Source organism: Euprymna scolopes, chromosome 31, assembly GCF_053919585.1.
Source record: "Euprymna scolopes isolate OS-2025 chromosome 31, ASM5391958v1, whole genome shotgun sequence".
Classification (NCBI taxonomy): domain Eukaryota; kingdom Metazoa; phylum Mollusca; class Cephalopoda; order Sepiida; family Sepiolidae; genus Euprymna; species Euprymna scolopes.
In genome coordinates this window covers 45,450,809-45,474,397 of record NC_136512.1, presented here as the reverse complement: position 1 = coordinate 45,474,397, position 23,589 = coordinate 45,450,809, and the positions used below count along the sequence as shown (strand labels likewise).

The following is a 23,589-nucleotide window of genomic DNA, read 5'->3' as shown; positions in this document are numbered from 1 at the left end:
TCCCGCGAAGAAGCTATTAACATTTTCCACAAATTCAATAACGCCGACCCAAACTTAAAATTTACTATAGAACACCCAGACTCTTCTGAATCTCTTTCTCTACTTGATTTTAAAATACAAATAAAAAAAAATGGTGCCATATGCACTGAATTCTACAGAAAACCCGCCGGCAAACACCTCTTCGTACATTTCAAATCTGCACTACCTCTCAAGGACAAACTAAACTATGCACATGCCGAAATCTCACGCATACAAGACAAATGCACTAACATCTCCGACAAACATACACACACTAACAATTTCCTACAGACCCTCTCACTAAACGGCTACCCTAATACGATCCTATCCTCACTTAAAAAGAAAAAACGCAACACCCGACCCTTCTCTAACAATTGTTTTCTAAAACTACCCTTCCTCAGTGACAAAATCTCATCTTCAATCCGAAAAGCCATCCGCAGCGAGGGACTCAACATTCAACTCATCCACACTGGATCTACTTTAAGACAACAGCTCAACCGAAAACATCCATCGCATACACCTTCTCCTTGTTCACTCTCTAATTGCCCAATATCACACACAGGTTTATGCTTTAAGAACCACGTTGTTTACGACCTACAATGCGCTAAATGCAGTGCATCTTACATCGGAAGCACTACCAGATTGCTTCACCACCGCATTAAAGAGCACTTAAACACTACTGCTTTGTCGTTCTATAAACATATTCGCACTTGCATTAATTCAGAACCAGATTTTCACATCAACATTCTTGCTTCTTCAAGAAACGTAGGTCAACTTCGTATCCTCGAATCTTTAATTATTTAAAAAAATACTCCCACACTAAACAATAGACTGGAATTGAGCTCCGCTTTTATAATATAAGTTTAAAACATAAGAAAAACAATAATTAAAATAATTAAAAAAAAAAAAAAAACTCTTGCTTGAATAGTCATCTCCCTTGATTCACAAACGCAACAAGTATTTCAAACATCAACTGATTTATTTTAACGTTCTCTTAACGTCATTTTTTGTTCTATATTTCGCGGTATCACGTGGCAAACTCTACGGCTGCTTTTCCAATTTTGAACACTCTTCCGCTGTCTCCTCTTGAAAAAGGACTAATAAGTCTGAAATATATTGAGATTTATAACACCATTGAATACAACAGAAAAAAAAAATTACTGTTGTTTAGAGTTAAAATTTGTGTGAAATAGAAAAAACAAACAACAAAAAAAAAGAAATTTATTTCTTTTGTTTTCATTTAATTTTACTCTATAAAAAAAAATCTCGCATTGTTCTTGGCTTTTAATTTTACCTTATAATTTTCTTCAACAATGCTTCAAGCAAACTACAATCTACTTATATATATATATTTATATATATATGTATATTCTTATATATATATATATATTTATATATATATATATTTATATATATATATGTATATTCTTATATATTTATATATATATTTATATATATATATATTTATAAATATATATATATTTATATATATATATATTTATATATATATTTATATATATATAATAAATTATATATATATATATACATATATATATATTTATATATATATATATCTCCTCATTACCACCATACCAAGGTGAAAACAGTGGAATTGTGCAATGTTGTAAGTCATATGGGCTAAACCTTTCCTTGAATCCATCCGCTATCATGCCCCGGTTAATGATTCTGGCAGCAGCATTAAATGTGCGAGCATTATCCAAATAAAGGTGTGGGGATTCCATTCTCGTTTGTGAACCTAATGAATGCTTGAATAAATGATTTCACAGTCATGTACAGCCCTAATACTCATACATGTAAATAGAAAAATGTACATTTTATAATCCTTTTCTTGTCCTTTAACATAGATATGGCTGGTAAAATCCACACCGGTATGTAGATAGGGCCTGACAAAATTCATCCGAGGGGCTGGTAAGTTAATCGAATTTGGTATTGAAAAGGAAACGGCATTATATCGTTTACATTTCACACAAGTACTTTTTTAACAGCCTGTCTGGCTTGTGGTATCCAATAACCTGCCAATCGTATTTCATTCAATGTTGTGGCCAAGTCAAAGTGTTGGCTTCTTTGGTGATATTCTTGAATGATCAATCTTGTTAGATAATGCTCTTTTCCCAATAAAATAAGATTTTGGACCTCATATGAGTGATACTCCGATTTTTTCTTCCCTTCGATCATATGATACCCTTATCGTCCAAAAAGATATTCAAATTCTTAACCAGTTTAGGCATGCTATTTTCTCCAGGGTCTAACAAAAAGTCCAACTCCCTTGAAAAGGATTGTTTTTGCATCATCTTCATCAGGTAGGCATTTGCTTGTAACTCAGGATTCATCTCCCTCTTTTTTAATTTGTTGATGAACTTGAATATCAGTGAAGTTACACTGATCAACTCAAACTGGGAAAGGGAACAGTATCTGTTCTTAAAAGAGCCCTCGAATATAAATTTAAATCATAACGAAATCAAATGTTAGCTCCAGGAAGGAGCCCCTTGATCTCTTCAAACTAACAAAAGTAAAATTAAAAAAGAAATAATTTTTCCAATTTGACTTCTGATGTAGCCACTTCATTTTGTGCGGCATAATTTACTGAAGCGCCAGTCTGCTCCATCTGAACTTTAGAAAGGCAACCCAACTCACGATGGCACCAGCAGGATCCTTGCCTTATCCATTTAGGTCCCTCATACCAAAGAGAAAACTTTTCCTTAAATTTCTTGATAGTCAAACCTTTGGTGATGTATTCGGCGGGGTTGTCAATTGTTGAAGCATACTGAAAGTTCACCTTTATGTTAAAATCAGATTTAATCTTCTCAGTCATTTCAGCTATGTCCTGCAACCTATTTCATACAAATACATTTTTCGTTTGGACTTAGTTAGCCAGAATCCAGGACAGAACTACCTGAGCATCTGCGATTACATAGACATCTTTTATAGGAATCTCCTTTAGGGACTCTTTTACGCTGGGAGGGGTTTTCCCTGCAAAGGAGCTCATTTTCACTTTGGCAAATGCCAAGGATGAGTTTCCATCCTGTACAGCATATACCACAAACCCATATGCGGCTTTAAACGCATCACAAAAGAAGAATAACTTTGTATCCTTTCCTTCATCTATAACCCTCCTGGGGAAAGATACAGAGTCTAACGCTGATAAATCTTTTGCCAATGTTCTCCAAACTGAACTCATACCTTGAGGAACCATATCATCCCAATTCAGTTTTTGTCTCCATATTTCTCTCATCAATAAACGACCTCGCACCGTCACAGGTAGATAAAGAGACAAAGGATCAAATACCTTTGAGGTCTCCGATAATATTTTCCTCTTAGTTGATGCCTCCAAGTTGCATAATGGTGGGGAGACCCTTATCGAATCTTGGACAGGGTCATATTGATACTGCAACACTTTTCCCCAACCAGAGTCGAATCCTGATAACATTCCATCTGCCTCCATTTTCTTTTGGAGTGTTACACAGTTGGAATTGCTAAACTGCAAATTAAAATTTCCCTTCTGCAGACGCTCTCTCGCAGAGGTATACAAATCGGAGAGATTTTCTGCATTATTTGCAGTTTTCACTAGGTTGTCCATATAAAAATTGGATTTCAGTGCCTCCGAACATTCATCCAAAGGGAACTTCTCTACATGAAACTTCAACACGTAATTTAAAATAAAGTCTTGCATTGAAGCCAAATATAAGGGTTTTGTACCTGTAGCAATGTAAATTTTCACCTTTCCTCAGAAAAAAGCAAAAACGATTATGATCCTTTTCCGATGCCAGACGAATCATCAGAAAAGCATTTCTGATGTCAGCCAACAAGACATATCGGTTTGTTCGGAATCGGATCATCAATTTTAACATGTCGGTCATCAGGTTCACTCCAGGATATGCTGCTTCGTTTAATGATACTGAGCCCCTATGCTTATAAGAACAATTGAACACCGGTCTCACCTTGGTAGTAGTCTAGTCTGTTAGTTTTAGCACTGGCCTATGGGGAATCCATATATAGTCTTTAAATTGTTCGGGAGGCACAATTATTTTTTCGATAATACTCTCGTCTTCTTGTTGTTGAAAAACTTGCAGATACTGATTATACAAGTTTTTCTTCTCCAGATCTTTATTAACCCTTTCTAGCACCCGAATAGCAACGTTGTACTTAGAAGGTACCGATTTTAATTTATCTTCATACCACTGAAGTTGTACATGATAGAGACCATCTTTGTATGTGATGGAATCTCTAAACTGCTTAACCTTCTCTTCATTCAAGGTGGGAAATTTCTCGTCAGTGGGTAATCCAATAGATTCAAGATTGAACATGCTCTCCAACCCTCGCTGGACACTACTCTTTTCAAACCAATTTTTTAGAGGATCTGGGTAGGATTCCTCCGGGTGAACCACGTAGTTGATTCTGAAAGATGGAAGTGGTGGAGTTTTAGCCAATACCTCTGCATAATTAATCTGTGTTCTTTTTCGTTTTTTAATCTGGTGTTTATATAGAAAAGAACACCTATTTCCAAAGGAGATTAGTCCTTTTTGTGTCTTGAATGCTGCTCCATACATGCCAGGGATTATCTTTAAAGGTTCCAAGTACTGGATTGTGTCGAGTCCTAGTAACCTTATAATAACCAAATCCTCCTTAGTATTAAACTTTGCAGCCAGTCTGTGATTCTTTAAATTTCCAAGAATCTGAGTAAGTCCGTCAAGGCTGTAAGACAAGTTCAACTTGGTCACAAGAATCTGAAGAGTAAGTGTTTTGCCGGGCATCAAATTCAATCCCAACGAGATTTCCTTAAAGGTTTTAGGACTCGTTCCTAAAAAGGTCTTTACTTCCATTATTTTATCCTTTGCGAAGTAGAGGCAATTTAGCTTCTTTAAAATTAGAGTCCAAATAAGTTCTTTGACTGCCAGTGTCTAACAGGTTGTTTACCTTCAGTTTTTTATCCCCTCTTTGCACTATTATTTCAATCATGGGAGATAGGAAATCATTATCGTCTTTTGTATGTAGGCAGGTATCAACCTGCATACTACAGTTGAGCGCATAGCAGTTATGTATCCTTTAGAGTTGCAACTATCGCAACAAATTTTTCTCGATTTCCTTAATGGACGCATATTCCCCAAGTGAGATCTCTTTAGGCAATGAAAACAAAGGCGTAGCTCTCTACATCTGGTTATCCTGGCTTCATGGGTCGTATAGTTGCCACAGTCCTCAGACAAATGTTTATTGGTTTTGCAATTTTACCTCGGATCTCAATTCGGTATTAAAAGTTTTAAAAAACAAGGTTTCAATCGTCTTCTCTGGCTTAATCTTGGATTGGTTGGCTGTCTGGCAACTAGCATTTGTTTCACTATTCTTATTGTTTCCTTCAATAGTGTGGACAATGTCGGATAGGTATTCATAAGAGTTCTCCCTTTACTTCAGGCGGGAATTTCGTGAATAACACCGGTGCTATTATTATTGCTCCAGCTGACTTATCGTCATATAAGTCACAACTATACGAGGCCCTTAGCTCCCACATATCCACCTGGGTCTTTATCATAAAATTTTTTAATCTTTCCAGGTTTTTGGGATTATCTAACTGGAAATCTAATATTTCCTTAATTATTTCACCTCTTATCTCCTCCTCGTCCAAATATTGGTCCTTCAATAGCTTAAGGGTCATAGCGTAACTATCTTCAGAGGGGGAGAGATGATTTATAAGTTGGAGGGCCTGCCTTCCAAGGAGCACCTCAAAAAATATAGTCTTTCCATGTTTGATGTTATGGACCTGGCACAATTTTCAAACTTCGTCAAGAAGTCCTTGAAGCTCCTCTTTTTGATGTCAAAGTCTTTCCCATCAAAGTGCGGTCCCTTCAACTTCATTTTAAATGGCTCCACAGAAAATGAAGAATGAGCTGTTGGTTTGAAGGGTGGTGATCTCTCATTTTCTGGAGTAACCGGGTTGCCATGACTAGAGGTTGAGTCAATATCTCCTTCCATTGAGGTTGGGTGCTCACTCTAGTCAGCTTTCTGTAGAAAACTTAAACGCTGTCTCGCTTCATGTTTAAAGCGGAACAAAGCTAGACTTAAGCTTGCCAAAGCTTCCGCTTCTCCTTTTGTAGCCAAGTGTTCCTCCATGCTAAAGGAGACCCCCTCCAGCTCTTCTAACCAGTCCTCTATTTCTCGCTTATATAGAGAAACCACTTCTAACCCTTCCATTGTAGTTAGTATCTTTCTTTGAAGAAGTTCTTGTTTCAGCCTCAGGTCCTCCATCGACTGAATCATCCATATTATAAATTCAGTTGAACGCTAAAATAATCCAACTTTAAAGAGGAGAAATCAGTTTTGTTGCAATGTGTCGGTATTAGCTTACCGACAAGTAGGGGGAGGGAGAAAAGATGTTTGAAGTCTTGCAACGAAATGTCAATGTTGCTTACAAGCAGTCTTTCCTTGTAAAAGTAACAGATGAGTAACGATGGTCGAAATGTACTTTGTCTAAAAGACAACAACAACAACTGTAGAGCGGTCACTCCTTTTATATATCCAAACTCTTTTCAACGAGATTCACGCGTGACTGGAACGTCTATTTAACTTGAATAGGCACCCCATTTCTTTGCTTAACGGATCACCGGCCGTATTGGTCACAGCTACCAGCACTCCTTTCTTCCCCACCGACCTACCCTCGGTAAGTCAAACAATTTAAAATTCTCACACTATGCCTTGGAATTGTTTGAAATTTTGTAAAAACATTAAACATGATATGAATAAAAATGTAATAGAACGGATTTTCCGGGAAAACTCTGGTTGCTCCTCCCCACAGGAGGGGCGGGGGAGGTCCTTTTGGGTTAAAATGGCTAAAATTGACACTTTTCTGCTTATTAAAAAAAAATTGATGCCTTGGATTTTTATAAAACTTTTTTTTTTCTTTTTCTTTTTTTTTACATGGGGGTCACCACTTATCAAGGCCCGAAGGCCACTCAGGGATAAGGGTTATTGCGTGTACAGTAATCAATGAGATAGTATTGTAGTAATCATTAGTATTGGGAGTTTTGATAGAGTGTCTTACTTAAGGAGTTTGTTTATGTTGGTCTTGAAGACGTCCAAGTTGTAGTCAGGTGGGAAACAGGCAAGCGGCAGAGAGTTCCACTGGCGTGCAGTTCTAAGAAAGAAGCTTTGCTCATGGAATCTACGTTTGGATTTAGGCACAGATAAAGAGTGGGAAAAATTATTGACAGTAGTTTCAGCCAGACGGGTGTTTCTCGTGAAAGATTGACGAGGGGGGACGAGGGATTGGAGCTCAGACGAGCACCTGCCATGGAAAACAAAGACAGGCTCGCAACGTCTCTTCTGTGGGAGAGAGGTTGCAGGGAAGAGAAAAGGGCATCGCCCACTAAGCTATGAAGTCTATTTTGTATTCTGTCAAGGCAGGATAGGCTGTTTTTAGCAGCTCCTGCCCAGATGTGGCAGCAGTACTCCATCCTTGAACGTACTTGGCTTTTATACAGATAGAGTATTGCATCAGTAGTGAGATATCTTCTGGAGCAGTAGAAGGATCCCACCATTTTCCCAGCGTCCCTGGCAACAGATTTGATGTACATGTTCCATTTCAGATCAGGAGTAAAGGTCAAACCCAGAAGCTTGTCAAAACATGGAGCCTCCCCTAGACGAGAGCCATTCATTTCAGTTGATGCCAGATGGGGATCAGAGCGTTGATGATGTAAAGATAGAAGCTTGGTTTTAGATGCATTAAAAGTGACCAGCCACCTCTTCCCCCATTGTACCACACGCTCAAGATCAGAGGAGAGAGAATTAGAGAGAACTTTGTCATTTACAGCTTTTGATGTGTTGCCATAGATGGTTGTGTCATCAGCATAGATGTCAACGAATGATTTAAGTATGTGTTTTGGGAGATCATTGATGTAGATCAGGAAGAGAGTTGGGCCCAAGATGGACCCCTGAGGGACTCCAGCATTAATACTGTGGGCGTCTGATTTCTTCCCATCAACCACTAATCTTATGAGCCTATCGGAGAGAAATGATTTAATGATTGAGAAAACATTTCCAGTAATACCGTAGCTGGAAATCTTGTGAAGTAGACCCTTATGCCATACCTTATCGAAGGCCTTTGATATGTCAAGAGCAATTGCCCTGGAAAGGAAACCTTTGTCAAGAGATTCACTAATCCTATGTGATATAACCGTTAGCACATCTGCTGTAGATCTTGCAGAGCGGAAATCATATTGTGTGTCACTAAGAAGGTTGTTTCTGTTGTGGTGGTTGACTACTTCTTTATTTAATATGTATTCCAACAACTTACTCATGACACACAGGAGACTTATTGGTCTGTACTGAGAGGGAGATGACTTTTCATCTGAATTCTTAAATACAGGGCATACTGATGAGGTTTTCCAGGGTGTTGGAAAGCACTTCTCCTTAAGGCATCGCTTAAACAGCTTTGTAAGTATGGGGGCAAGTTCTGGTTGGAGCTTTTTCAGCACTATAACTGGAATGCCATCAGGGCCAGTTGCTTTACTGGAATCAAGGTTCTTGATTAGCTTGGCAACCTTATGCACAGATATTTGTATGTTGCATAGCATGTTGTCTGTTATAGGAGGAAATACAGGGAGTTGATGGTCATTGTCGCATAGGGTAGAATTAGCTGCAAAGTTCTTGGCAAATAGTCTGGCCTTGTCTGATGCTGACAAGGGGATAGAACGCACACTTCTGTTCAAGATCCTGTTTGCTATTTGCCAGAACTGGTGGGAACCAAGCCGCTGCTCAGCTACTTTGGATTTAACAGACTGAGCATATAGCTTTCTTGCATCTTTTATTACTCTTTTACAGTGGTTGCTGGCAGTCCTGAAAGCAGCTTTAGTCTCAGTACATCTATTACGTTGGTAGCTATGGAAAAAGTGATTTCTGTGCGCGATGGCAGCAGCACATTCAGGGGAGAACCATGGCTGGCTATTTTTGTTGGAATTTTTTGGATGGTATGAATTGGTCTATGCTTATAATTAACCATTTGGTCAGGTCTGATACTATAGAGGACACATCCTTTTTAAACATGGAATGCAGAGGTAGGTCAGATATGAATGTATGGAAGCTATCTCAGTCAGCCATAGAGTATCAATATACAGTATGGTGGAGAGGTACGTCTGAAGACTTATTACATTTCGTTTTTATCTTAACTGCTACAACAGAGTGGTCAGAGGAGATAGAACAGAACATGAACACAGCTCAGGGGAAGTTGTGAGGAAAAGGTCTAGAAGGCTTGCATATTGACCAGGTGTATCGGGCACACGGGTGGGTTCGTGAACAATCTGAGGCAATGGCAAAATCATGACAAAACCTCCCCTCGTCATCGGTTTTATTTGAAGTCACCGCAAATGTGAATGTTAGCCGAAGGATGAGCAGACAGGATGTGGTCAATTTTCTCAGATATGCTCTTAAAGATAGTAATCCCACTGTTGTGGGGGCGATAGAGGGCAAATATAAATGCAGTGGTGTAAGCTAGTGCAACCCGAAAGCACATATAAGGTAAATTAGGGTTTTCTCTGGAGATATCCCTACCACATGGAAAGCCATCTTTGATGTAGGCACATATTCCATGCCCATGGCGATCTTGGGGGTCAGATTTAGATGTTAAGTTGGAGTATCCTTCAATTATGAATTCATCTAGAGAAGTGGTTGGCCCTATGCCAGTTTCACTTAGAAAGAATATGTCCGGTTTTGTCTCCTGTAATTGTGTTTCAACCTCTGGAAGGTTGGCACGTAGAACCCTGATGTTGGAGAAGGAGACCTGGTAGTAGGGGTCTACGTTGGTGGATGGAGTTCTAGGTTTATTCGTGTTTCTTTTTTTGAGATTTGTCATGATTGAGGTTTTAGGGTTTGTGGAGCAGGTCGGTAGACTTTGATGGAGCAGGACAGAGAGGGAAAATAAGAGAGAAAAAGAAAGACAAGAAATTTTTTTTTTTTTTTTTTTTCTTTTTTTTGGCACATGATAAGGTAAAGCCATAACAATTACCCACTAGTATGGCATCGAGAGGCCCTACCAGAAACTACTGTATGGTCCAGAATCCATTCACCAAATGGCAATACAGCAGCCCCGGTACTTTGCACCTGCTGATAGGACAGCCTCCTTAGTGGTTGATCCAAGGTTCGGGTCCCTGACTATCAGGCGGGTAACGTCAGCCCAGATGAAACGTTTACCTCCAGCACCCTAGTGACATGATCACAAGGATAGACATAGAAACAGAAATTTTCCGACATCTCAGGCTACCGACTTAGAAAGCAGCTTTTTCTTCACCCTTTGTCAGAAAAATCGCTCATTGGAAATGGAGATTGAAGGACAAAAAAGGAGAAGCGAGAGTTACTGGAGCTGCCGATACACATCCACATGCATTATCTACTCTCTATTGAAAAAAAAAAATAAATAAACTAAAACAAAAAATAAAATAAAAAAGGTGAGAAGGACTTATTAATATCTACTTAGTATAAGTCCGTTGCCCCATTCACGGCTTAGGATATTTGAAGATAGTCTTCCTTCCCATGTTAATGCATGGATACGTTTTGTCTTCATCAAGGTCGAGCTGGGATGTTAAACCGTTTCAGCTCCACCGCATAATAAATATGCTATAATGGAACTTTTATCAAATTGAAAGAGTCTGGTTATTGTTAACTCGTTTAAAAAGCTGGTTAAGAAGTAATACCTTTAGGGTTATGTATTAACTTTAGCTAGAAGTAATGCATACTTAAGAAAAGAAAAAAATCAATAAATATAAAATACAAAAAAGCCGCGTGTTTTGAGTTCAGATAATATGCAAATATAATTTGAGAAATGTTCAGTTTCATGGGAGTTTTTTTTTTTTTTTTTTATCCTTTTAAATATAAAAAGAAAAAAAATATTGGTTAATAATAGTATTTTTGACAAAAAAAAGACATTTAGGAGAAAGATAAGAAAACAAGATAAATATTCAGGATTAGAGTCAAACCTGTAATAAAAAAAATAAAAAATAAAAAAAAAACTAGACATGTTAGTGTTTTTAGATTAATAGGCTGTAAAGGTTACGAACAGAAAAGTTTCTTAGCTTTTGGGAGCATAGCGTTCGACTTGGCTTGGAGGCGATAGCTTAATGAGTACGAATGCCAGCCAGTCGGTCAGTCTGCTTTTATGCCGATATTTAAAGGGTATGTTGGGCGGTGGTGGGAGGGGAAGGGGGGGGTCTTGGTGAGTTTTGTATTTTTATTATTTCTTTTTGAAAAGTTGTAACTAACTGATTTTTATATAATTTTGTTTGTCTATACTTTGCGATAACTCTTGGGTATGCCCCAGGGGCTCTTTTAGGGCTAATAAAAACACTCTATTTTTTGGACTATTTTACCATATTTGTCCAAAATTTTCTGTGTATGTATATTTAGCAGTTTTGCATAGTGCTGAACTTAAATATGTTAAGGCTTTGGGGACGTTTGGGTTAAATGGGTGAGGGGAGAACATGATGAACTTAGTCATTTCTTTTTTGTGCATGGTGCAGAACTCAAGTTTACATACGTTAAGGTCTAAAACTGCACTGTTTGTTCATTTTCACCAGGATTTGACATCCCTGGGGACTTTTGGGGCTAAATGGGCGGGGCGGGATGAGGGATCAAATGCTGAACTCGGTCATTTTTTTTTATGCCTTGTCCACTGTGCAGTCATGCTTCACTTGTTATCAATTTTTTCGCATCTCTCAATTGAGTTATGGAAGCACAAAATGGATAAAATTTTCAAATATATTTTATGTTTATATTTTTCACCCTCTTATAATAAAAATATATAAAAATATGTAAACTTTTTTATGAATTAATTTTTCATTTTTTAATCGCATATCTTTTTAAATTACATTTATTTAAGTTAATACGTTATATATTTTGTCAAAATTTTTAAAAATATATTTATTTACAGAAACATAAAAAAAAAATTATGAATGTGTCACATTTTTTACAGTTTTAGCAGTTTAAAAAGAGTGAATGTGCAACAGAAAATAGTTTAAAAGTTTTAAAATGTGAATTCTTTCACATATGTTAAAAAACATTAAATTCAAATAACATAATAAGTATGAATTCAGTAGATGATATTGTCGAATCAGTTATTTTCAAATTGTTAAAAATAAAGATAAAATATATTTGAAAATTGTATCCATGTTGTGCTTCCATATCTCAATTGGGAGACATGGGTGCCAGCCTCTGATGTGTTTGAAAGTTAGGCTCTCCCTTTATGCACAATTATCTAAATATTTAATAAAGGAATATATTTTTCGTTCCATTTGAATCTTTTTTCTTTAATTGCACATGCTCCCAAAAAATCGAAAGTAATCGAAAGAATAACATTCAACAATTGTATTTTCTATATAAAAAATAAAAATTTATTAACAAGAACGAAATTTAATTTTTAAACAAAAAAAGTCAGTTTGGTATACCTTTTTTTTTTTTTTTTTAGATAAGTCCAATTCACCATTCACATTGGAAATGTTGACTTTTATAGGTTTTTGGGTATCCTTACAACCAATAAACACTCCCAACCTCCCCATGTTTAGAACAGCTTTCGGAATAGATACCCACCCACCTCCAACTTCCCCATGTTAAGAACGGCTTTCAGAATAAACAGTCCCAACTCCCCATGTTAAGAACGGCTTTCAGATTAGACCCCCCCCAACCTCCCTATGTTAAGAACGGCTTTCGGAATAGACCTCCCCCCCCCCCCAACCTCCCCATGTTAAGAACAGCTTTTGGAATTTGGTACTTCAGACATATGACCATTTTGGGCAATATAAGAAACCTCCTACTTATATTTGCAACTTGTGTACATATCGATGGTTGTGCTATGCATTTTTTTAACTTAATTTTTATTATTTTATCAATTACTTTTGATTTTTTTTTGGCCGCATGCGGAAATTAAAAAAAAAAAAAAAAAGATTCAAACAGAACAAAATCTTAATTGCCGTTTCATTTTAAGACCACCATAAAACAATGTTTTCTGCAAGTTTTACCTTGCTTACAAAAGTTTTGCATTTTATTACATGTCAATTTATTATTTGTTTTACAATAAAAATGGAATTCCTGTTTCATAACTGGACTATTATTTGTTCCACTTGAGGTTTTCACCTGACACTATATGGCTGAATGTTGAGTCACCCATTCTTCCGTTAAGCTTTTTTAGGGAAGGAGATTTAAATCTCTTTTTTATGCTCTCATTTATAATGTAATTTGTGTGTGTGTGGGGAGAGGGTAATGGTCATTTTAAAGTTTAGTGTTAATTACATGTTCAAATTCTTTAATATGAACGTTACTCTTTTGGTAATTAGGAGACATTTCATCAGGCATGGCCTGTCATCGGGGGTACTGCACTAATACATACAAATGAAGAGTCATTGTTCACTGAAAGAACTAATCATTTTCTCTAAAGAAAGCAATAAATATGAGATGCATAGCATAAAAAAATTTTTAATCATTTGTATTATTTGGATGACTATTTCTGTCTTTGTTGTTATGTTCATTTGTGATGGATCTTTTGTACCTTTTTAGGCACATCTTTTTGAACTTGCAACGTCCTAAGTTACTTGGTTGCTCTGATTGTTCTATGTCGATGCTGTATTTGAAAGATATGCAGAAAGTTAGTATTGACATCATGTTTCGACCCTGGTCAAGATGATGGAGTTCACATGCTTGCACCAGATGTTCCGTGTGACTGTTTCCAGGTCCTGCCTCTCAAGATTGGCATCCATTGTAATGATATTCAAGTATGTGAGCAGTTTACTTCTGGAGTGAGTAGTCGGGTTCCAAAGAAGTAGGGAAGGAATAATTTCATTTACTGCTTTAGAACAATCATTTGCAAACTGAACATGTCTTACTTTGACAATAGATGATGCAAATGGAAGTTTACCATGGATTTGTTGTTTAGTTGGATGGGTCTTGCATGAAGGATTTTGGGCTCTCATGAGAAGGTGGGTATATTTGCCATTCAGCCATGTTTCCAACTTTTTGGAAAGTGTCCATGATTCTGAATCATAGATGAGGATGGACTGTATTATAGTTTTTAAAATTTTCAATTTGATGCTTTTGCTGAGATGTAATGTCAATATCTTACTCAAAATAGCAGACCATACTATCTCCTTTCTGATGCTTTGAATGAGGATGCGATGAAGGAGCCTAGGGATTTATAATCATTGACCTGTTTTAGTGGCGTTTGATTAACTGTTTTGATAATCTGAGTTGAAGGAGAACATTTGTTCATGTATTCAGTTTTTGTGTCCTTAAGCTACAAGTCAACACAGAGGTATGTTCAACATTTGCAAGGGAATGGCTAATTAGTGCAATGTCATCAGTGCAAGTGGTGTTGATCAAACTGGATGATGTGAGCAAAGTGTTATCTGCTACTCCTTTGTTGTTGACATAGTTTAGTCATGAGTAGTTAATTCCATCAGCAATACAAAAAAAACAAATGAACGTGAACGCAAATATTAAAACAAAAGTATCTAAGAATAATGAAAAGTTGAAGAGAAGGTGCTGTTGGTGAATTTGACTGATGCTCAATCTTTAATGAATGCTAAAACTTGTTTTGTGCTTTCATCTCAGTAGGCCAAATTTAGAAAGAAGACTTTGGAATTTCTTGCCAACTTGAGTCTGTTTGACTGACTTTTGCCAAGTCCTTCAAATATTTTATTGCAAACTTTTTACTTGAGACAAGTTTTGTGATTTGCTAACTAATCACAAATTTGCTACATTTTTGTCAACAATCTCGCCTGATCTTTGCCAGCTACCATTATTCAAACTGCACATCTGTGCAACTTGAATGATGGTAGCTTGCATTTCTTCATTTTTGTTTTAGAAGTGACCAGGTGAACATTGTTAAAAGCGAAAGTGGGACAATATTTCCAATTAAACTCTAACGTGGCACCTACAATCTACTTTGGTAGCCATTTCCTGACTACAAATTTCTGATCCTTCTTGAATTGTCTGAAAAATTATTTTTCATCAGTTTAAAAAAAAAACAATTGTACCAATGGTTTTTATTTCAGTTAATTAAAATAAAATGTACGCAAGTATGGACAAATGGTTAAAAATGCTTGCATTCTGATCAGTCAGGGTCATGGGTCATATTTGACCTCTGCACCTTTGATAATAATCTGAAAATGATATCGCAGGACACGCTAAATGAGTGAAACTGGTTGCACCAAAAATTTACAATTTGGAATGAGTGCTGGCAAGTTTTGCCAGCCCAGGACATGTTTAATGATATTCAACATATCGCCTGTGATTCCCTGGAAAGAGGTAAGATCATTCACATTACACACTGTGGAGGGATGAGCCAGAATCTGAACTGAGTGCAGGAAATAATTATAACTATCATAAAATGCTTGTCTTTGCTTGTCGTGACAAACGAAAAATTGATTAACAAAGGAAAAAATGAAAAAAGGATGAATTTTTTACACACAGAAACTCTGTAAAATAAGTTAAAAACCCCTAAAATATTTATCTAAGTATTTTTTCTGCTTATGTTTCAAAATAATCTCGTCAAATTTGGACAAACTTTAAGCAGTGATTGGAGTTATCTCCCCCTGGTGCTCCCTTCTCCTAAGCGGAAAAAGATGGCCGCTACCCGATCGATCTCATTAAAATTTGATTTTCCTCGGTAAAAAAAAAATTGCTTGATCAAATTAAGTGATTATTTTTGCATGAAACTTTATTCCATAACGAGTATGTACTATATAATATTTTTTCAATATTTTCATTTTTTAATGTCTTGATTAAACTGTACAAGTACCAAGAATATAAATATCAATCATGTGACCTTGTGCTTTGCCATCCATTAAAGGCAAGCTTTATAGAAGATTGCTAGTTTAGCACTTGAAATGCTAAAATTATTAAGCAATAGATTGGTATGGAAAACTGTGTTGTTGGAGGAATGTGCCCTATATGATAATGATCTAGTGGCAAACACATTGTTGCATTGAATGCAGTGTCACCAAAGAAAAGTATACCACATAACTAAGTTCCAGAGTCAGACACATTGTTTCCATCAAAAGAGAGCATATTCTTTTGTATGCATAAATCAGAGGTCAAATTTGGACAAACTATATCTTGGGAATGATTGGCTAACATAATACTTTTGAACGCATTTACACAAGATCTTATGAAAATGCTAAGTTATAGTTATTACTAAATATATTTATTAGATTGATATTATTTATTGTTTTTGAAATGAAATTATCATTTCAGTTAAAGCTGGTAATGTTGACTGGGGCAACCCAGAGTATGACCTTGGAGCTTTATAAAGGCAAAAATTTAATATGCAATATGAATGATGACACGGCTCTCCTTGGATCGTTTCCTGTAGAAGATGACATGATTATACATGTGAGTTGGCATTTTTTTTTTCTTTTCAGCGTTTAATTAATCCTTTTAGATGAATCCTATCTATGGAAAAAATTGGATATTCATTTAGAAGAGTACTAGCACTAAAATATGTATACATTTTCGTCTGTATAAAGAAATATATATCAAAGGAATCATAAAATTCTGCTTTGGTGAAAACTGTTTAAAAATAGTTTACATGACTGAAAATGTTTCCTTTTGTAACCTTAAGCTGCCATTTTCATGTTAAAATAATTGAAGTGTGTTTTAATTTTTTCTGTCTTTGCAATTCTCTGTAATTTACATGTAATTTAAATGTTTTTAAATTGGAAGTCAAGTAAATTTCAGTAACGTCCCTTCATGAGAAAAATAAATATATATTTGCAGCTTCCAAAAAGTAATTATAATTTTGAAAATAAATATGATAGCAATAATTACTTATAATAGTAAAAATTAAAACAAATCATTTAATAGGTAATATTAATAGACCATAAAGATATAGAGTAATAATTTAGCAGGCAATAATTGTAATCTATAGATGTATAAAAATTAGGGAATCACGAAGTAATATACTATAAAGAATTCTATCAGGGGACAAAATAGAGGAAATATGACTGTGAAATATAAGAAATTATAATGCATATTTTGCTTGTTTCATCCTTAATTCGTATGTTACACTTTGAAAAAGACCAAATACAAACGGCTTCAAAAAAGGACATTCATGACATTTGGCTTTAAAAAAGCCAATCTGGCAACTCTGGACAATAATATGAGAGTGACTTCCTTTTGTAGCCTGGTTTCAAATATCATTATAATAATATATGATCTTTTTTTTTTTTTTTTTTTTTTTTACTTGGGAGTCACCACTTATCAAGGCCCAAAGGCCACTCAAGGATAAGAGTTAATGTAAGGTGTAGTGTAGTAATTGTTAATGGTATAAATTGGGTAGAATTTTATTATTTATGGGGACGGCTCAACAAGAACTTGTTTAAATTAGACTTGAAGGTTACCGTGTTGTATTCAACCGGGAAGCAAGTCAGCGGAACAATGACGGACAGTTCTGGAAAAGAAGCTTTGGTCATTGCTGGTCTTTGAAGTGTTGCTATAAATTTTGGTGTCATTGCATAAATGTCTACAAATGATTTAAGAATGTGATTTGGGAGTTCATTAATGAAGATCAGGAAAAGAGTTGGGCTCTAAATAGAACCTTGAGGGACACCAACATTAATACTATGAGTTTCTGATTTCTGCCCGTCAATGACTACTCTTACAAGCCTATCAGAGAGAAAGGATTTAATAATTGAGACGATATTTCCAGCTATTCCACAGCGGATGATCTTGTGAAGTAGGCCTTTATGCTATACTCTATCAAATGCCTTTGATATATTAAGATCTGTTGCTCTAGAAACGAAGCCCCTGTCGAGAGATTCACTAATCCTGTGTGATATTAGAGCTAGTACATCAGCTGGACTGAAGGAGTAAATTAAAGATTGTCTCTTACAATGTGATTTTATTATTTGTATTGAACTATGTAGCATAATATTACTTTCTGAGTATTTATTAGGACTTATTAATTTATTGCATTTGGGTCAATGGACACTATTTTCATAGAAATGTTAATAAACTCATATTTGCTGAGCATTATTGGCTTTTCTATCCAAAAAAGCCAATTTTTTGCACTATAAACATAAAATATTTTAAGCTAATGTGTATAGATATTAAGCAATGTTAAAATAAGTTCTATTAAATTAAAGAATAGATGAAAAGATACTATATTAAACTAGCACAGAGTGCCCGACATTGCCTGGTCATAAAATACATTTAAACTCCTGTGCCTAATGTTCACAGGGAACATGAGTTGGAACAGATACATTGAGAGTATTGCTAAGGCTACTGCCAAGAAGGTGGGCTCTCTCTACCGTGCTAGAAAGTTATGCCTTTAAGTATTCTGTACATATATAATGCCACCATTTGCCCATGTATGGAATATTGTTGTCACATTTGGATTGGTGCATCTGCTGCTAATCTCTCCCTCCTGGATAGGGTTCAAAAGAGAACTGTCATCTAAGCTTCAGCCTTTGTCCCATCAACGAAATATTGCATCCCTCTTCTTGTTCTATAAGTATTTTAATGGTGAATGCTCTGACGAACTACAAGTACTGGTACCACCTCGACGTAAATACCTCCATCAAACCTGACAAGCAGCTAAATCCCACCCCTACATAGTAGAGATCACTAGGTGTAAGAAAGCCTTCTACTCCAATAGTTTCTTCTCTAGAACTGCTAGACTTTGGCACTCCCTTCCGGGATTCTGCTTTTCCAACTCTACTGATATGCAGAAGTTCAAGTGTAATGTAAACAGACATCTTGCTGCTCATCTCCCTTCATAATGTCCCTGCAACTTATGTAGCCCCCTACTTCAAAGGGCACTGACTTTTTTGGAGTGAAAGTTGAAAAAAAAAAAAAAAAAAAGTTTAATTTATGCAAATTTCATATATATTATTATAGAGTCAATTCTCTATTGCTTATTATATATTGTGGAACAGGCAGAGGGATGCAACATTTCATCGATGGGACAAGGGCTGAAGCTTAGATGATAGTTCAGGACCAATCGGGTTGGCAACTCTCTTTTGAACCCTGTCAAGAAGGGAGAGATCAGTAGCAGATGCACCAACCCAAATGTGAGAACAACATAGTCATGATTTTAAAAGTAAAAAATATATGATTTTGGTGCCATCAGCTACAATCAAAACGCAAAATATAGCGCTCCAGCCTTAGTCATTACCATTTGAGCAATCATCAGTTGAATAAAAAATAGCTAAAAATGAACTAATGTGAACATATAATAAGTTAGAAAAACAGCTGGTAAAAAATGAAAAGGGTTACACATATTAACTGGGATATTTTTGACATATTGTTCTCACAATGAAATTAACATGCTCTGATAAATGGGAATTTATTTAGTAACTAAAAAGATAAAAAAAAAGTAAAAGAAAAGATATTGATTTACAATTCTGTTTTGGAAAAGTAATAAGGAAGGTTATTAAATTAGAATTTCTATATACGAGAGGGGAGATCAACACTCCATGTGGTAGAGGAAGATAATGTATGATTATTAGAAGAAAGAGAAAGGGACATAACAGAAGTCATTGAGGTAAGTATAGTAATCACACCGAAGGTGTGGGTGATGAATCAATAAAAGCAAGAATTCGCAGTTCCTGAGGAATCAACGTTAGTGCCGGTTGCAATTTGCTCAGATTTGAGATCAAATTGTCAACCTAACTTCACCCCAAGGATTTTAATAAAAGCATTAAATTGGTAACAAATCTCTTGCCAATCCAGGACGTGTTTTATAAATCAGAAAAATAGTATAACTATCCATTTTCTTTGTAGATGGAGTAATGTATATATATATTGGAATATATCTACCAAATAATTATTTTTAATAAGAAAACAATTACCAATAACTTGTCAATTATTATTATTATTATTATTTTTTTTTTTTTTTTTTTTTTTTTTTTTTTTTTTTTTTTTTTTTTTTTTTTTTTTTTTACCTTTTTCATATTTTGAAAGCGATTCAGGTCATCAGATGTCAGCAACTCAGACTTTTTCCAGAAACAAAGGTTTTCAGCTGTGAAAGAAGAAACCACTAGCAACAAGCAGCAACTAATGACCAACCTCATAGAACAAAAGTACTGTTTTAGTATCTCCAGAAACCCGTTGGTGTGAAAGTTGTGTTGCCACATGAACTTAGTGACTTGCGTGTTTTGTACTACAGCTGACAATGGCATGGTTCAAGTGTCCAATGAATGCCTAAATACATTTGAGGTGTCCAAGACTAGACAACGTTACATTTGGTGATCCTGCAGTTGGAGATTGCACTCAACTTGTAATCTACTGTGACTGTGGACAACTATTTGTGGTAGTGAATTACATTACAAAGTTTTTGTTACTAAATTTTTGCATTGTTCTACTCTAAATTCATTGGCAAGACAAATAATCAAGGATCTTGGAGGTTTATTATCTCACTTCACATTTTTAAACTATTTTATGCATTCATTTACTAGCGTATACTGTATTTTCGTGGACATCGGCAATATAACTTATCTAATGTGCTTCAACAAGTCATATCTTTTTTATTTGTGGGTCAATTTTTAAAAAAATTACATTGATGGAAAGAGAATAGAATAAGCATTCCAATAATGTTAATTTATTTTTCTTTTATGCTCCAAGTTAAAAATGAAAAAAAAACGATAAAAAATGACGACAGCAAAAAGGGAAACTGTTTTTTCAATGTTTACATTTCATACGTTACATTTGGATACACATGTGCGGGATCAAATTTGATTGGATATGGCTAAAATTTTAAATACTATATAAGCATAGAAGTCCATCTCTACCGGACTTTGATTTATGTTTTTTACGACCACAGGAAGTAAAGTTACAACCGAGCAAAGTTAACAAAGAATATTTCAAAATTGATAAGATAAATTGGTATATATCATCTATTTTCATATAGATAATAGTTTCAGAATTATTTGATAAGTATTGTGCAGAAAGTTATTTAAAATGTTACCTTTTATTGAAATTATAGAATATAGAATTTAACGGGAAAACAAATATCGCATTTAACTTTTCTGCAAATATCATTTTTATGTTATTGCTGGTGACCGTTTGCACATAGTTTCTCGGAGTTGTGTTTGCACGCTCCAAGATGGCCATTAGCGATAACATAAGAAATGACATTGCTTAATATCCAGAAAACTACTTATTTGCAGAAAATTTAAATGCGATATTTGTTTTCAGCATACCCTAAAACCTGAAAAAGTAATCATTTTAAATGTTAAGGTGGAAACAAAATAAAAAAAAATTACTGTTCTATTTCTTTGTTTACATAGTTGAATTTTCAGTAAAACAACAGATTAGAAATGATAAAAATTACCGTTAACTCATGAATATATAGTTGTTGTTTATCAGGATTCCTGATATCCTGGTACTGTGAAAGATAGTGGATTCATGTAGAGTACGATTCATGGTTGCATCTCAGAAAATAGGGGTATATTTTGGGCCAGATAGAGAGGATTTACAAAATTGAAAATTGGACTGATCCCAAAATGCGTAAGTTCTGGTCAACTATGGGAATTTCCATCTTTTACAGAAATCCAAAGAAAATTTTTCATAGATTTCTATATGAAAAATTTTCTTCGATTTATTTCTGAGATTAACTCATATCTACTCAATTTTTCTTTTCTTTGAGAGAAGTAGTAAATACTGGCCATGAATGCTCTTTATGCATTTACTGGCTACACCCCAGATTAAGTTCTCCTTTGATGAGGAGGCAGGGTAATACCTACTCTCAATAAAGCTATATTTAAATCCCAGTATAATACTTAGTTTTGTTCATAAATAGACACCCAATTTATGATATCATGTGCTAGTTTAAAAAAAATTGAAATTTGTACATCTTAATTTATGATTCATGGCTTATGGTAAAGAGATACATCAGATTTGACTTCATAATCAGAAAGAGCACACAATTTTACATAAGAGTGCCAAGTTTCATGAGAATAGCTTGCAAAATAAATAAATGGTGGCGAAATGACCGAATTTCTTGAAATGTTGAGGTCCGTAATTTAGCCCACTTTTTCTAAAAAAAATGACCATGGAAAAGCCTAAATTTTGGCACTTAAAATTCTCATAACTTTTGGACTACTGATGGTATTTGCATAATTCAAACAGTTTTAAGCATCTTTTACATAGCTCTTTTCATGCAAGTTTTTTTTTTTTTTTTTACACAGTGATCACCACTTATCAAGGCCCGGAAGCCACTCAGGGATAAGGGTTATTGCAAGTACATCACGTTAGTGAGGAGATTTTATGAAGTGTTTAATTAGGGGGGCGGTTCATTAGGAATTTGTTAACATTAGACTTGAAGACATCCAAGTTGTAGTCCGGAGGGAAGCAGGCAGACGGAACAGAGTTCCACAGGCGTGCAGTTCTAAGAAAGAAGCTTTGCTCATGAAATCCGCGTTTTGATTTAGGCACAGATATAGAGTGGGGGAAATTTTTCACAGTGGATTCAGCTAGACGGGTGTTTTTCGTGAAAGTTTGGCGAGGGGGGACCAGGGATTGGAGTTCAGACGAGCACCTGCCATGAAAATAACGATAAAACAAGGATAGGCTCGCAACGTCTCTTCTGTGGGAGAGGGGTTGCAGGGTAGAGAAAAGGGCATCCCCCACTAAACCACGAAGTCTATTTTGTACTCTGTCAAGGTATGATAGGCTGTTTTTGGCAGCTCCTGCCCAGATATGGCAAGAGTATTCCATCCTTGGCCGTACTTGGCTTTTATATAGATAGAGAATTGCATCAGTAGTGAGATATCTTCTGGAGCGGTAGAAGGATCCCACCATCTTTCCTGCGACCTTGGCAACAGACTTGATGTACGTGTTCCATTTCAGATCAGGAGTAAAGGTCAAACCCAAAAGCTTGTCAAAACACGGGGCCTCACCCAGACGAGAGCCATCCATCACAATTGATGCCAGCTGGGGATCAGAGCGTTGATGATGTAAGGATAGGAGTTTGGTTTTAGATGCATTAAAGGTAACTAGCCACATCTTCCCCCACTGAACCACGCGCTCGAGATCAGAGGAGAGAGAATCCGAGAGAACTTCGTCATTTACAGCCTTTGATGTGTTGCCGTAGATGGTCGTGTCATCAGCATAGATGTCAACGAATGATTTAAGTATGTGTTTAGGGAGGTCATTGATGTAGATCAGGAAGAGAGTTGGGCCGAGGATTGACCCCTGAGGGACTCCAGCATTTATATTGCAGGCCTCCGATTTTTGTCCATCTACCACTACTCTTATGAGCCTATCGGAGAGAAATGATTTAATGATTGAGAAAACATTTCCAGTTATACCGTAGCTGGAAATCTTGTGAAGTAGACCCTTATGCCATACTTTGTCAAAGGCCTTTGATATGTCAAGAGCAATTGCCCTAGAAAGGAAGCCTTTGTCAAGAGATTCACTAATCCTGTGGGATATAACCGTCAGCACATCTGTGGTAGATCTTGCAGAGCGGAAACCATATTGTGTGTCACTAAGAAGGTTGTTTCTGCTGAGGTGGTTGACTATTTCTCTATTTAATATTGATTCCAGTAACTTACTCATAACACAGAGAAGACTTATTGGTCTGTA

General features: G+C 35.9%; 1 protein-coding gene across 3 annotated transcripts in view; it reads left to right on the top strand.

Annotated features, from left to right (window-relative positions):
- LOC145255732 (tubulin-folding cofactor B-like) overlaps positions 1 to 23,589 on the top strand; it is an 87,395-nt gene that overhangs the window by 21,937 nt on the left and 41,869 nt on the right. For 2 of the 3 annotated variants that reach the window (XM_080114349.1, XM_080114348.1), the window contains exon 2: positions 16,258 to 16,395. The exons of the other annotated variant lie outside the window; for it this stretch is intronic. In XM_080114349.1, coding sequence (XP_079970475.1) covers positions 16,270 to 16,395 — 126 coding nt within the window. In that variant the 5' untranslated portion in view covers positions 16,258 to 16,269. The remainder of the gene's footprint in view (positions 1 to 16,257; positions 16,396 to 23,589) is intronic. 3 annotated transcript variants of the gene reach the window in all.